The sequence below is a fragment of the Thalassophryne amazonica genome, chromosome 16 (assembly GCF_902500255.1).
Source record: "Thalassophryne amazonica chromosome 16, fThaAma1.1, whole genome shotgun sequence".
Taxonomy (NCBI): Eukaryota; Metazoa; Chordata; class Actinopteri; order Batrachoidiformes; family Batrachoididae; genus Thalassophryne; species Thalassophryne amazonica.
Genome location: NC_047118.1, coordinates 3,396,240 through 3,412,614, shown reverse-complemented (window position 1 = coordinate 3,412,614; position 16,375 = coordinate 3,396,240). Strand labels below are relative to the sequence as shown.

Sequence of the window (16,375 nt, the reverse complement as noted above, 5' to 3'; positions counted from 1 at the left end):
AGGAGCTGAGCAAGGAGCGTGCGTGCCACACCTTCCCTGTGCCATCCTGAGCCAAGCGCACACAGGATCATGGTGGCTGGGAAACACGCCCAACTTGTGCAGAGCAGTGTGCCTGCAGCAATCAGATGACGTGCAGCAACCTGCGCCTGGCACTTTAGTCCTGAGAGAGGTGTCGTCACATTTCATTTAAAAATATTTCAACATTGGACACCTTGTTTTTATTTGAGAATGTGGGCAAAACGTTCCTTGTTTCCATTACATAAGTTCTCTAACAAATAGAAAACAGCATGATATTTGTTTGGTTTATTTGCTGATCTAATAAAATGATTGTTCTCTGACAAACAACCGGGATCCAAACTGAACTCTGAGCTTCGTTTCCCCCCGACTGTACGTGAACAGGAGTCTGCTGTGAAAGTGTATTTTCATTTATTTGTTTATTGTTTTTTTTTTTTCCAAAAGACTGTTAAAAGTAAATTACACCAAGTTATAGATGCAGCCGGCTGTCAAACAATAAAATCGGTGCATCATAATAAACCGAAAATGTGCAACAATTCTGTATTTCTAAATATGAAAAGTAATTAACAGCAAACAATCAATTGTGCCGTTTGACGTAAAGTGGCAGAATTGTGCCAGAGGAAGGTTCTGGTGCCGAGCATATGTGTGTGTGTGTGTGTGTGTGTGTGTGTGTGTGTGTGTGTGTGTGTGTGTGTGTGTGTGGTTGAGTGCTGGGGGATGGGGTGTGTGTATAATGAGGTCAGGAGGGGTCTATTCCTCACAATGCAGGCAAAGGGGGTTCGATCTGGTTTAAACTGTCAGGAGCCACCACGTAGCGGTGGAGCTGGGTGGCGTTCTTCGTCGAGGCTTTGTGCACCCGTGAGGAGCAGATACAGTCGGTGGGGGGTGGGAAGGGGGGAGCAGCAGAGTTTGAGAAGAACAAAAAAAAAAAAAAAACAACTATTTCCAGTTGGCTGCCTTTGACTCAGTGTCAAACTGGAACCACAAAACACCTGCAGAGTAAACATCAGATATCGGGTCCTCTGCACAAATCCATAACTGAGAAGAGGAGCAGCGCTATCACTTCCATATTTGCAACATGAAGCGACAGGTTTTATGGGAAACTGGTTCTTACACCAGCTGCGGCATCGACCTGACAGCTCGTCCCCAGCCGTTAAAGCTGCAGTCTGCAGTCACGCGTGCGAGCAGAAATGCGATCGTAGCCGCACTCATAACCATCTGTTCAAAGTCTGCAAACACAGATCAACGTGTTTCCATGAGCTTAGTATGACACCATCATATGTACAGGCCCCCTCGCAGAGGCCGCCATGTTGCACCGGTATGTTTACTTGTTGCTAGTGCAGGCTAACAAGTTTAAGAACACTTGGGCAAGAGGTTAGGAACAAGGCATGGGAGTGCGAATCCCCTTTGCCAAAGAAGAGAAACAAAATCATGACGGCGACTGCGTAATTCATTCTGCAACCTCACCACTAGATGACGCCAAATCCTACACACTGTAGCTTTAAGACAACCATTTTCAAACTTAAGAATGCGGGCAATCTGATATCTCTATGGGGCCCGCCCAAACCGGTCGTTACTTTTGGTCAATGCATGAGACCAAGATGAAATATTTCCATATACACACCCAATGTCAAAATGAGCTCAGATAATTGAACAATAAACAACACACACACACACAGTTTTTCAAACTCCACTGCACAACTGAAAGTCAGATCTTATTTTCATGTATTTTTAATGACCTCTCAAGGCCCACCTGCAGTACCTTTGTGGCCCACCAGGAGGCCACTGCTCACACTTTACCTTACGGTCACATTAGCTACAAGTGATGACTTGTCATTCATTTTCAATCATAGTAGCCGTTTTGCAACAACAAGAGATATTGGTCACTATGCCGCCAGCTAGGCGGGGCCAAAATAGACCAGAAGTCTATTTGGTGCAAATACTGCACGGCGCAACACACAAATTGCCAATTTCAATTCAATCAGCTTATAAAAGCGCCAAATTCAATTCAATTCAATTTTTTTTTTATATAGCGCCAAATCACAACAAACAGTTGCCCCAAGGCGCTTTATATTGTAAGGCAAGGCCATACAATAATGATGTAAAACCCCAACGGTCAAAACGACCCCCTGTGAGCAAGCACTTGGCTACAGTGGGAAGGAAAAACTCCCTTTTAACAGGAAGAAACCTCCAGCAGAACCAGGCTCAGGGAGGGGCAGTCTTCTGCTGGGACTGGTTGGGGCTGAGGGAGAGAACCAGGAAAAAGACATGCTGTGGAGGGGAGCAGAGATCAATCACTAATGATTAAATGCAGAGTGGTGCATACAGAGCAAAAAGAGAAAGAAACACTCAGTGCATCATGGGAACCCCCCAGCAGTCTACGTCTATAGCAGCATAACTAAGGGATGGTTCAGGGTCACCTGATCCAGCCCTAACTATAAGCTTTAGCAAAAAGGAAAGTTTTAAGCCTAATCTTAAAAGTAGAGAGGGTGTCTGTCTCCCTGATCTGAATTGGGAGCTGGTTCCACAGGAGAGGAGCCTGAAAGCTGAAGGCTCTGCCTCCCATTCTACTCTTACAAACCCTAGGAACTACAAGTAAGCCTGCAGTCTGAGAGCGAAGCGCTCTATTGGGGTGATATGGTACTATGAGGTCCCTAAGATAAGATGGGACCTGATTATTCAAAACCTTACAAGTAAGAAGAAGAATTTTAAATTCTATTCTAGAATTAACAGGAAGCCAATGAAGAGAGGCCAATATGGGTGAGATATGCTCTCTCCTTCTAGTCCCCGTCAGTACTCTAGCTGCAGCATTTTGAATTAACTGAAGGCTTTTCAGGGAACTTTTAGGACAACCTGATAATAATGAATTACAATAGTCCAGCCTAGAGGAAATAAATGCATGAATTAGTTTTTCAGCATCACTCTGAGACAAGACCTTTCTGATTTTAGAGATATTGCGTAAGTGCAAAAAAGCAGTCCTACATATTTGTTTAATATGCGCTTTGAATGACATATCCTGATCAAAAATGACTCCAAGATTTCTCACAGTATTACTAGAGGTCAGGGTAATGCCATCCACAGTAAGGATCTGGTTAGACACCATGTTTCTAAGATTTGTGGGGCCAAGTACAATAACTTCAGTTTTATCTGAGTTTAAAAGCAGGAAATTAGAGGTCATCCATGTCTTTATGTCTGTAAGACAATCCTGCAGTTTAGCTAATTGGTGTGTGTCGTCTGGCTTCATGGATAGATAAAGCTGGGTATCATCTGCGTAACAATGAAAATTTAAGCAATACCGTCTAATAATACTGCCTAAGGGAAGCATATATAAAGTGAATAAAATTGGTCCTAGCACAGAACCTTGTGGAATTCCATAATTAATTTTAGTCTGTGAAGAAGATTCCCCATTTACATGAACAAATTGTAATCTATTAGACAAATATGATTCAAACCACCGCAGCGCAGTGCCTTTAATACCTATGGCATGCTCTAATCTCTGTAATAAAATTTTATGGTCAACAGTATCAAAAGCAGCACTGAGGTCTAACAGAACAAGCACAGAGATGAGTCCACTGTCCGAGGCCATAAGAAGATCATTTGTAACCTTCACTAATGCTGTTTCTGTACTATGATGAATTCTGAAACCTGACTGAAACTCTTCAAATAGACCATTCCTCTGCAGGTGATCAGTTAGCTGTTTTACAACTACCCTCTCAAGAATCTTTGAGAGAAAAGGAAGGTTGGAGATTGGCCTATAATTAGCTAAGATAGCTGGGTCAAGTGATGGCTTTTTAAGTAATGGTTTAATTACTGCCACCTTAAAAGCCTGTGGTACATAGCCAACTAACAAAGATAGATTGATCATATTTAAGATCGAAGCATTAAATAATGGTAGGGCTTCCTTGAGCAGCCTGGTAGGAATGGGGTCTAATAAACATGTTGATGGTTTGGATGAAGTAACTAATGAAAATAACTCAGACAGAACAATCGGAGAGAAAGAGTCTAACCAACCAAATCACAACAAAAGTCGCCTCAAGGTGCCACACACAGAATAGTTTGAAATAAAATTTAAAATAAGTGAATAAACAGAAATAATAATAAATAAATATATAATTTAAAAAACACAAGTAAAATAATAAAACAGATAAGGAAAAATAAAAAACTATTCATAATAAAGAGAATAAAAATATGTTTTAAGTCTTGATCTAAAAATGTCCACACTCAGATTGTCTCACGGATGCAGGAAGACTGTTCCACAGGGCAGGTACACTATGAGAGAAGGCTCTTTGACCTGCCGACTTTTTCTTCACCCTGGGAACACACAATAGTCCTGCATCCTGTGACCGCAAAACCTGGGCCGGCACATAGGGTTTCACCAGGTCGGCCAGATAAAGAGGCGCAAGGTGAGAAAATGAACACTTCTAAATCTAAAAATGTTGTTTTTGTAACCAGATAACACCTCTGAAGTGATTTACAGGACATCTTACAGAGATGTTAGCATGCTAATTAGCAATATAAGAATATGACTGTGAAAGATGGTGTTAAAAAAAAAAAAAAAAAACAAGCAAACTTTGGTTCCGTTAAATAGTTAAGCATGAAATAAAAACTCAGTGACAGTGTTGAGTTTTCTTGTCTTTTCTAATCCATCATAGTGCACATTAATGCCAATTAACCGCGAAATGACCACACCCCAAGAACACCCATCAAGTGAAACACAGAGTGCTTGTCACCCTCATATGTAGCTAACGTGACCACAGGGTTGGAACCATCACTTTAAGGCACCACAAATACGTTATGTCTTGACATTCAAAGACGCAACATTGGTGCCCCTTAAGTTGAACTCACCTGTGTGGCTTTGTCGTTGACGCAGGCGATGGTTGAGCTCTCTGCCTCTTTGGGCCAGTGTCCCTGTAGGTAGGGTCCAACAATGGCGTCCAAGGACACCGTTCTACGGATGGTGGGTTTGGGTGGGCGAGCCGCAGTCCTGTCACCTGTTGGGAGTAGATACACAACACAGAACTGATTTGTATGTTGGGGTGTGGAAAGCTTAGCTTTTAGAGGGAGTCAAAACAATAACACTAGTAACTAAAAGAAATACACGCGTGTTCACAATTAGCTTGTACAAAAAGGCCGTGCATTGTGTCCAAAAACCTCCAGAGAGCTTCAACACCAGTTACAGCCGTTCACATCAGTTGGCTCCTGCAGGTTCCCACCAACCCCGAGACACACAAGACAAACACGGTATGTTGTGGTCGGCCCGGTTCACCGGAGGACAGCACACATAGAAACACCACTGGATGGCGTTTCATGGACACATTAAAATAACGCTCCCAGCACAAATCACAACAAGCTGCACAACAGAACTCCCACCAGGCTGCCGAGTCCCACTCCGGGCTCGTGCACCATAGTCGCACAGCATTTTTGTGAGTTTTAGAGCACAAGTCATCAACATTCAAGCAATTCCACAATTTTTTTCCTTCCTAAGGAGCATGACGTTTAATTGTAAATATCCTAAATCTCCATTAACCCTGTTTTTATGTCATCACTCGGTAGTTTGTTGTTTAGTCTTCAGATGTGTTTATACCCCGAAGCCCAATGAAACCCAATTATGCACGTTGCAAATTTTTTTCTTTTTTGGTCTCCTGTGATTAGAACAGTGTAGAGCAGATAGATCTGTGGGGTTGGATTTGGGCTACTAATATGCAGACCTGGGTTCTATCCCCAGTCCTGCTTCATCTGCATAGTCTTAGTCCACCCGGCTGTTAATGGGTAATAGCCTGCGATGGACTACCTTCCCCTCCAGGGGGAAACCTAAACTGGGTTTTCATTACAGATTTGCACAAAATTTAAATATTTTCATTATGTAAAAAAAAAAAAAAAAATATGGCGAAATGATGGCGTTTCCATTGAGTGGAGGACAGTGACTGCTGGGTTTTGTCTTCTCGTGAGAACTGTCATGCCAGTAGTCATGGCAACAGAAGGTAAGTCCCGCTAAATATGGCCTTTGTTGGTTTTTCAAATTCAATATTGCTGTAACATTATCTCTTATAACATTCAACAAGCTCGGTCTTCCTCCAAACAAGTAACACGAAGGGGAACTTCAGAATGTCATGTGACCGTTTGTGTGACCTGTAACAGCAAAAAATAAAAAAATATGATATTTGCATGTTTTCTGAAATACGCACATTTCCATTAAGTTTATTTTCGATTGCACAGTTTGGAGGGTAACAGAAACCCGCCAAGAGACTTCACACTATGGAATCTTGAGATGAGCTCCAGCACCAATAGGCCTCAGGTCCTACATAGTTACTTCTGCAATTAGCGAGGCAAGTGAATGCATAATGGAGCGAGTGAAGTGAGCGAGCAGGTCCACAGATACGCCATCACTAACTCCATAAAAACTACTGCACATTTAGCTCTGATATTCATTGCTAGGCAGCTGAAACATTAGGTTTAGAGCCTTGTTCCAAAACCTGAAGTGTGCAGCCAGGTCAGATCAGTTCTGAAATCATGTGGGACTTACATTACTGCATCCAAACTATGGAACTACCTTGGGTCCTGGTTGGCAACCACCCAGGTAGACAACCGGTCTATGCCCACCTCTCAAAATTACCCATCTATCTGCCAGTGGTGTGTGAAACGTGGGCATCCAGTTGCTAGATCAGGCTCTGAGAAATGTGAAGCGTGACTAAAACATCATAGTAGACATTCACTCCGCTCCCAAAATTTCAGTTTCAGGAGTGCACAAGCTTCCAAATGTGCCCAGATCCTGTTGGAAGCAAAGTATTCATCGCAATGTGCACAAGTGCAGGTGCAACCCTGCAACCGTGGAGCTGAGAAGAAGGAACGGAGGGTTCCGGAGCATAAACCGCCTCACGTCTGAGCCGCAACAGTTTTGTATCATATCAGCATTTCGTCCATGCAGAATTGGCAATTCTGCAGCCCAAAAATGGGTCCCAGAGTGGATAAATGTCAAAATGGCGCCTTCGCGTTCTCATCTGTACAACCAATACGCAACTTCTCTAAGACCTGGTTCACACGGCAGGATAATTAGGCCGATCTTCTCCTTCCGACAATCGTGATGACGCTAAAGATGATCTTATCAGATATTCCTCCCGTGTGTGGTGTGTTCAGAGCGCTCTGATCTGCTCAGAAGGATGTCAGGGTGCTCCGATCGCAAATTGGGGATATTCAACATGTTGGACTTTTTTTTGGCCCGATGTCGCAGCGTGTGTTGTGTCCTCCAACCACAAACGAGCACGCAGCCTGCTGAATGTGATGTTCAGCCAATCAGAAAGCGAGGTGACGGACGCAGAGCAGAAAATAAAATCAAAACAGCTGTTCTGACTTAGCAGAAAGTCCGGTGGTCGCGCTGTCTCCACCCCTTTAAAGAACGCCTTTTCTTTTTTTTTTTCCCTCTGTTTTAAATAGTCCACAAAGTACCTCCGTTTGTTTACTCTGAAGTCACGTTTAATCTCGAGATTTCCAGTCTGAGCTGTGAATGTTCGGGAGTGAAATCTGTTCGTGTGTGGTGTCGTTGTTATTACCGTGTGGCAGAACACCACACACTGTACGACTGAACCTGTCAGATCTATGATTTTTTTATGATCATGTGTGGTCTCTCAGGTTTTGGAAACCTACAGATAATTTTAAAATCCTGTCGTGTGAACCAGGCATAAAACGATGTTGTGATCTTCTTTTTCTTCTTCTGTGTTTGTATACAGCGCACAAACTTTATGCACATGTTCTCTTGTAGAAATGTTACAGCGCCACACCGGCCTGTCATATTTGCTACAGTGTTTTCAGTGGATTCACGTGTTTACGCAGGTATTTCTCAAAACAGTGCCGTAAACGGTGTTTACAGAACACTTTTTGAAAATGACAAAGAAAAAGATCATATAGGGAAAGTTCTGTTTCCGTGTGGACGAGGCTTGAAAGGTCCTCCTCTCCCAATGTGGGCGTGTCTCATATCCACATATGGGCTTCTGTTACATATGTCACAGCTGTCTAAAACAAGCCCTTTCAGGCCTAAACTTTGCTTTTAGCATGAGGTTTTCTGCATGCAGACTCAGAATTGTGGCATTTGGTGGAAGTTGAACATGACACCCCGGACCATGTGTAACCATAAAAGAAATCAAATCCAGTGCTGCACCATATGACCCCTTTAATGTAAAGGAAAAGGCCAATCACAATAAGGTTACGTGCAAAGGAAGCAGCAGGAAGAAAATGTGGAGCCCAAACAGACTTTGCAGCACATGAAGAGAACCACCACCTCCTCCTCCTTGGAGTCTATTTACCCGTCTTGACCTCCCTGCAGAGGAGAGCGGAGCTCCCCTGGAGCTTTAACGGCACTGTGGCTCTGAGGGGCTGCAGACTGGGGGTGCTGCACCCCCGAGGGGTTCCTCCGCTCCTCCCCGACATCCCCCACACTCCTCCTCCTCCTGCTCGTCTCCCACGCAGAGAAAAACACGGCGCGTGGCCGCTCTCGCTGGTCCTCCGCGGCTGCTCTCGGACCTCCTGCTCCGCAGCTCGTGTCTCTTTTCTCCCTCACTGGATCATCGCTTTCTGCGTCTCTCACCAAAACAGCACAAACAGCTTCTTTGCGCCTCTACGCGTCATCACTGACGGCGCGTTTGCGCACTTTTTAACGCTCGTTCTGACAACAGCTCAACCTGCCACTCGGACTTTCTCGTGTTGTATATAATTCAAAGGGGGCGGAGCGAAGGAGCGAAGTTCTCATTTGGTTGGTTCGTGCAGAATACTACTGTGCACCTATTGGCCATTATAGCTGTCTGTCTGCTGCAGGGAACGCCCCTTCCGCCCACTTTGGTTTAGTTGTTCTTTCTGCATGTGATTAGTTTTATATCAACCAAAGAGCTGTAAAGACAGTTAAATTGCACCTAAAGGCAAAGAACACAAGTGTAAGTCGATCTACTATCTGCCCTTAATAGTGCAGCAGATAACTGAAACAATCGTGCACATGGTGATAAAAGCATAAAATTCAGCACAAATACTCAACTCTTTTGAAAAAAACGACTGACCACTTGAATTTTCAGTAGGCGGCCAGGTAGGGGTCAACTGAAGAATCACACAGGGGTCAAAATTAAAAATGCTCAAATCATTTTGAAAACTACACCACATTATTTGTCTGATCTTAAAGATTCCAAAAAGGTATAGTCAAGGTTGGGTAGGATTACTTTGAAAGAATACATGTGGATTACATGTGTGTATGTACATACATTTGGATTACTTGTAATCTGATTACTTTTGGATTACATTTCAAAGTAATCCTACCCAACCTTGGGTATAGTTTGGACTATCTATGACTGAATGTTCTGGAGTTATGGGGTAAAAACAGCAAAAATGGTGACAAAGGTCAGTTTCACTTTGTACAGGGGTCAAAAGTTAAAGTTGCCCCAATTTTGGTAAAAAGTGATGCAAATTATTGGTTGAGCTAATAGGATTAATAAATGGAATAGTTTTGATTGTGTTGAATGTTTGGTCTCCAACGTAAAGGTCAAACAAGGTCAACGTTCATTGGATTGTATGATATGTGACATATGTTACCCTGTAACGTGATAACTAAGCATGATACATGGTCCAAACTATCCCTTTTTAAAACCCTGTTAACTAATAATCTGCATCACTTTTTACCAAAATTGAAGCAACTTTAACTTTTGACCCCTGTACAAACCGACACTGACCTTTGTCACCATTCTTGCTGTTTTTACCCCATAACTCCTTATCATTCAGTCATAGATAGCCCTTTTAGGAATCTTTAAGATCAGACAAATAATGTGGTGTAGTTTTCAAACTGATTTGAGCATTTTTAATTTTGACCCCTGTGTAATTCTTCAATTGACCCCTACCTGGCCGCCTATTGAAAATTCAAGTGGCCAGTCGGGTTGTTCAAAAGAGTAATGTCTAAGGAGTATTTGTGCCAATTTTGGTGCTTGTGTCACCATTTGCACAATTTTGCTCTAAATATGCTCTTAGCTGCTGCACTATAACCCAAAACATTTAGGAAATAAACATATTTAATATTATTAATATATACTTAATATATTGTTGTTATTATTATGAATATTATTATTTGATCATTATTGATATCTTTATTATTAACATATTAATATGTATATGTCATGGACATGAACGAGCAAAGTTTTTACGACAGTGTTGTCCAGTTTGTGGCTTTTTCTCCACTGGGCAGATTTTTTTGTGCCATTTCCGGTTTGTGCCTTCGTCCACCATAAGAGCGAGCTATTATTTAAGAATAAGTAGTAGATTTTATGATGAAAACAGTGACATTCATTTTTATATAACAGCTGAGTGGATCCTTGTCATTTGATTGGTGCTTTGTATGTCAAATGACAAGGATTAATTCATCCCATTAGTGTTGCATTGCATTTAGAGTGCAATTTGGTTCCATTTTGAGTGCAAATTTGGTTCCATACATTTGGTGCCATTGCACTCTGCACACACACGCGCGCACACACACATGCATGCACGTGGCCCCTCTTGTTGGTCCTCTGTGGCTGCTCTCAGGCCTCCTGCTCTACCTGCTTAATGCATGGCAGAGCTGTTCAGATGTCATACATATACACTGGATTGACTTTAATGTTCTTGCTTTATACTCTTTACAAGCTTAATATAGAGTAAATTACAAGTATTGACCAGGACTCTGTATTGGCAGATACTTGATATTAAATTACTCAGATTGGGACTGTGTGCTCTCATCAGAAAATCCCTAATAATCACAACATGACAACACAACAGCAGGTTTTTTCAAACCTTCTTCAAGATAAACTGAGCCAGAGCACAATGATGTACGACCACAAAGTTAAAGCAAACAAAAGCACAAGATACCTTCTGGACTGAAGCACAGCTTTGTCACTTCTCAGTAATGTCACTTAAATGTTAAAGTTCTTCTCTGTAATTCAACAGCACACTTTAATAGGATTTACTTGCTCACTCGATGAGCGTTTTAACTCTTGTTTAATCACAGCTACAGGCTTACATTTCTGTGCATATAATACGCATCAAATAAAGTCTTAAATCATAATGACCACCAACTGTTTGCAAGCTGACTTGAGACTTGACATGGGACTTGCAGATTCATGACTTGAGAGTGACTTGACAGTGACCTCATCCCACCTCTGTGGAAAAGGGTGCAACTTTGCACATGTGTGCATACAAGTGTGCACACGTGTGTGCATGTATTTTCCAACTCCTGTCCTATTAAACCATTTGAAATGGGGCATTTTCAGTTTTTTTCTATTTAATTGGGTGACCATGCTCAAATTTTGGCAGCAATATTTTGGCGTCAATTTCAATTCTACTGGAAAATTGGCAAGACGGCAGCATCAAGAACCACGGGCCCTCGCTTGTCCGTCATGATTAACGAGGTTGGCAAGGCAGTGCATTCTCAGACTGCGTTGACTCTTGAACTCAGATGCAAATTGGATGATACCTTGGAGCTGATGCGTGCCTTGCAGTTGAAGCTGAAGGTTTCGGAGGCCGGTGAATATTCTTAATTCATAATTGGGAATATTCTAAATTCATAATTTGGATTTGGCTGTTCAAGTGGAACTGTTAAGTGTTTTTCACTGCTCAGCTACAACACTCCAGGCTTATCTAGCCTCAAGGACAAATTGGCCACTGTTTACCTTCAGAGGAATTTATTCAGGCCTTGGTGAGATTATTCGGCTCCATTCTTATCTCAACCCACAAAGACAATAAACTGACTTACACATGGACTGAAGCATGCTCCAGCTTTTCCCTTTCACCTCCCTTCCTGCTCCCCCTGCGGCAGGCCCCCGTTCTTCCCAAGCTGGCAGGTGGTGCGACTCCAGTTGCAGTGGCTACCACACACTCACATCACCTCAATTTGGAAAATGGACTGTTTCAAGTTTAGTGCACATAAACAATGTCAAATGTATATGTGTTGTCTTAATTCTGATGTGTGCCATTATTACGGTAAACAAGTAATAATTGTGGATTAATTGCTGTTTGTCTGTGGAATGTGAGTTTGGCAATCTGGTTGTTGTAATGACAATGATAATAAAGCTATCCACCCATCCAATTCATTTTTAAGTGTAATTCCAAGCAAATGGTAGTTTCACATATTCAAGGTGTTAAACTGAAGGAAGTAAACAATGTATAATATAACTTACGATAATTGTCATATATGCGTAGTAATCTTTCCCCTGGAAATTTTAAAGCAAGGTCAAGGTACATCAAAGCACTGATACTCTTAATGCTTGTTGGTGTGTTGCTTGGAATATTATGGGTGCTGTTAGAGAGAGAAACTCTTAAGATTGATTTAGTTCTGAGAATTTAGCAGCACTTCTGATGAAAAGACATTCACTTACTCACTTATCTTCAACCACTTACTCCAATCAAGGGTCGCTGGGGGCAGGAGTTGATCCCAGCAGTCACAGAATGTGAAGCGGGGTTCATCCTGGACAGGACGCCAGTCTGTCGCAGGGTCACATATAGACAAACAAACAAATGCACACCCGCACGGAAGATTCCAATCCACCTAATCTGCACATCTTTGGATATGGGACGAAGCTGGAGCACCCAGAGGAAACCCACGCAAACACGGGGAGAACATGCAAACTCCACACAGAAAGGCCACAGGCGTGAACTGAACCCGTGACCCTCTCGCTGTGAGGCAACAGTGCTAAAGGGAACCCGTGCTGCCTAGAGACATTCATGCATTCATATTTTCCTTTGTTTACCATCTTCAACCACAAGATGGCGCCAGATCACATACTGACTAACTCGATTTCTGCAGATTATCTGCAAAATTTACATTCAGTATGTAGAAATGCATTCAATTTCAAGGTACAAATTTGTTTAAAATACATCTGACTGTCAGTTTTGTGTATTCCTGTAACCAAAATAAAATAAAAAAATGTTCTGATCATACTGCATGTAAAAGGATTTTGTGAGGTTTCATTGCACTAGAATTTTGTTTTAGTGCACCAAATCCTCTTTTGTATTACAAAGGTCAGCTGCAGAGATACACACCCATAATGGAAAAAAGGACACTTTATTGCAACACATACAAAAAAAAAAATAGTGCAAAGATGATGAAAACACTGTTGGATATGATCAAATAAGAATGCAGAGGAGAGGGCCTAGTTTGACATTTGACCCGGAACAGTGAGGTTTGCCTACAGAAGCTGGAATTATTACATTTTTGACCGTGTTACTGTCACATATGTATGTACGTAATGTCTTACAATGATTCCTAAATCTGTCTTTGCACGTGAATGTAAAAGGAAGCGCCAGTTTGGTTCCATTTCAAGAAGAAAATTGCCGAAAGCTGGTCAGCGGAACGGAAATCAGCGACACACAAATCAACGCCACTGATGGATTATTAACATTCTTTTAAGGAGCGTTATGGCAAAAAATATAAAGTCTGAGGATAATTTGGGATAAGGGCTGGAACAAGGAGTTTCCGGATGCATTGCAAGATGGTATAAAGTGGCAGTGGGTGAAGGTTCAAGTGGGACGGAGTGGATCCAAATGAGAGAGATCTTTCCAGCTTTGGAACCAGCTGGACAGGACGTTCCTGTTGAATTAATGGGGAGCTACTGGACTGGAGGAGGATTGCAGCCAGGTGCTTTGGGGGGGGGTTTAAAGTTGTCTCTGGTTTTGTTTGTCGTTTCTTGTTGCAGAGCTCCTAGCTGGGAGACAGCGCTGGGCTGGGCTCAGTGCTGATGTTGACCAAGTACTCGCTGGACTTGAGGCTGGCAAGAGACCGAGAGCTCGGTAAAGAAGCCAGAGAGCCACACAGACCCAGCATGGAAGGGGTGTTGTCTTTTCCTGCAAGGGCAAAAAGACAGCACTCAACTTCTGGCCATGCATAGTTCAAGCAGCCCACATGAAACTGCACAAACAGGCATCAAACATGCCTTTGTATGAGCGTGTACGTGCACATGGGCGGCTGCCTCTCGACAGCCTGTGCAGTGGTGGAGAAGAGTTTCTTTCTCTTCATCTTCCCCCCATGTCTATAAGGGTCCAAAGTGTTTGCTCTAATCCTTTACTTCCACCGCAATCATGTCAATCTGTCTGAAGTCGGCACCTCTCAACAACTGAGTCAAAACTGAGTCGTGCAAAAAAAGAAGCTAGAGAGGGAAGCCACCAAGACAACAAGAGAAACTCTCATGGCATTATTGGCTTCTGTGGCTGCGATTGGAGAAACTGTTGTTGCATCACCGGTAATATGGCGTCACGGTGGAGTGGCACAGAGAATCCCCACCAACTCCAGACAGATTTAACATACTTTTTCTATGCCTTAATGACTGGCGTAAATGAAGTCCAGGACATATCTGGTGACTTGGAAACGCTCATGTTTCCATCCCATGACCTGTCTCAAGACAACCGATGGCAAATGTGATGATTTGTACTCACTAGAATCCCTATAGTTAGTTTGTCCAAATACTTACGGCCTCCAAAAATGGAGTGACTGTGTGTAAAACTGGCTGCAATTCCTAAATGGTTACGGTGATATTTTTGTGAAGCACAAAGTCTAGGCTATGAGCACATTTTGATTGTTTCAGTTCAACTGCACTGTGGTGGAGAACAGAAGCAAAATTACAAAAAATGCCACTTGTCCAAATACTTGTGCACCTTACTGTATTTTCTTAGTACCTCCAGTTCTTCAGTTTCTTATTCTAGCCAACTCTGTTACTCCACACATCCTTCACCATCTTCCCCTACTCTCCCGTCACTCCCTATGTCTCAAAAAATGACCTTGAACCCTCGGTCCTGATGCCTGATTCTACTTGTACCAGACTGCACTCTCAGCACCCAGTTCTCCATCTTCAACTGCCACTGATGATCCTGTGCATCTAATTATTCACTTTGCTCAATACACCCCCCCCCCCCCCCCACAAGGCCAAAACCATACATTTGCTGCATACCACAAACTCATCTGCAAATATAACATGCACGATGCTGATTTTTTTTTTTCTTAAATCCCAAAATCAGATCAAAAAGATAAGATCTTAAGAAGATCCCTGGTGCACACCTAATCTAATTGGACTCCTGTCTGTTGATCTGATACCGATTTAAAAGCCGGTTCATCCAAATCTGTACTTTAATGCTCCTTTCTCTAAACCTCATGATGTGACACCCAATCATAATCCTTCTCCAGATCAAGAGGCGTCAAGCATGAGCCCGTTTTCCTCCAGACTGATTCACGAGATGTCCCACTGCAAACACTGCTTTGTTTGTTCCTCCACTCGGCATAAAACCAAAATGCTCCTCCTCTACGCTGGTCTCCTCCCACAGCTTCTGCAATCCATTTTTAGGACAGAAGTACTGTTACTTTGGTGTTTTTTTTTTTTATTTATTGATTTATTTTTAAGAAATATCACTGAAACATTTAGCAGTTGAATTTATTTTTTTATTTCTTTGTTGTTTTTAAAGTAAAACATTGCTCAATTAAACAGGAACTTGCAATTTGATCTGCTCATTATTTTAACATTTATAAAAAAACATTTTTATTCTCTTGCTTTATTTGAAGTAACATTGATTTCCAATTTTAATTTTAAACAATGTGACATTTTAAGTTTTATTTTTTTCATAGAAACACACACACACACATATATATATATATATATATATATATATATATATATATATATATATATATATATATATTAAGTGGCTTCTTAAAAATAATAAAATATCTATAATATTACTGTCCCAACAGTCATGATGGAAGAAGCCATGATTCAAGTTTTTATGATGTCAAGCAGGATATTTACACTCCAATTTCTCAGCAAAATATCCAACCGGCTACATGGTCACGACATTTCTCAGTGCTGAAGCTCATAGTTTCTGACTTTATGGTGCGTCATGAATGCAGCAGCAACAGACACACTTTTATGATTAAATATGTTTTTTTCCTGCAAAACGACAATGCGTGAGTGTGTGTGTGTGTGCGCGCACATGCATGAGTGTGAGTGCATTGAAATAAACAATAAAATGAAACCATTAAAAAGGGGTAAAGAGAAAATAAAGACAAAAGCTGTTTACTGAACATGGTTACATAATTAGTGTTCGTTGACAGAAAAGTGACATAACGCCTGCAAAAGAAAGACAGGGCCAAACAGCACTACAAGATCCCACCAACCAAACACCCACCCCGAGGTCACAGGTTGAAAAGGTCCCAACCCAACCCCCCAGGCAACACAGGCTGGGCACCAGAGGCACAGAAAGCACATGCCCCATTTTTTAACCCAATCCCTTTTGTGTTCAAATATATTTCCTGGGCCCTATCTTCACTATATTGTAGCTGTATTTTTGGGGCGGGTCAAACTGCACTGTGCTCTTTACACAG

At 42.0% G+C, this 16,375-nt stretch overlaps 1 protein-coding gene across 3 annotated transcripts in view; it reads right to left on the bottom strand.

Moving 5' to 3' along the window:
- The window catches only part of LOC117528049 (RUN domain-containing protein 3A-like), an 81,967-nt gene that overhangs the window by 29,343 nt on the left and 36,249 nt on the right, over window positions 1-16,375 (bottom strand). For 2 of the 3 annotated variants that reach the window (XM_034190571.1, XM_034190570.1), the window contains exon 11: window positions 4,861-5,006. In XM_034190571.1, coding sequence (XP_034046462.1) covers window positions 4,861-5,006 — 146 coding nt within the window. Of the gene's footprint in view, window positions 1-4,860; window positions 5,007-13,244; window positions 13,852-16,375 lie in introns of those variants that run through there. The other variant, XM_034190573.1, reaches the window with a different exon arrangement.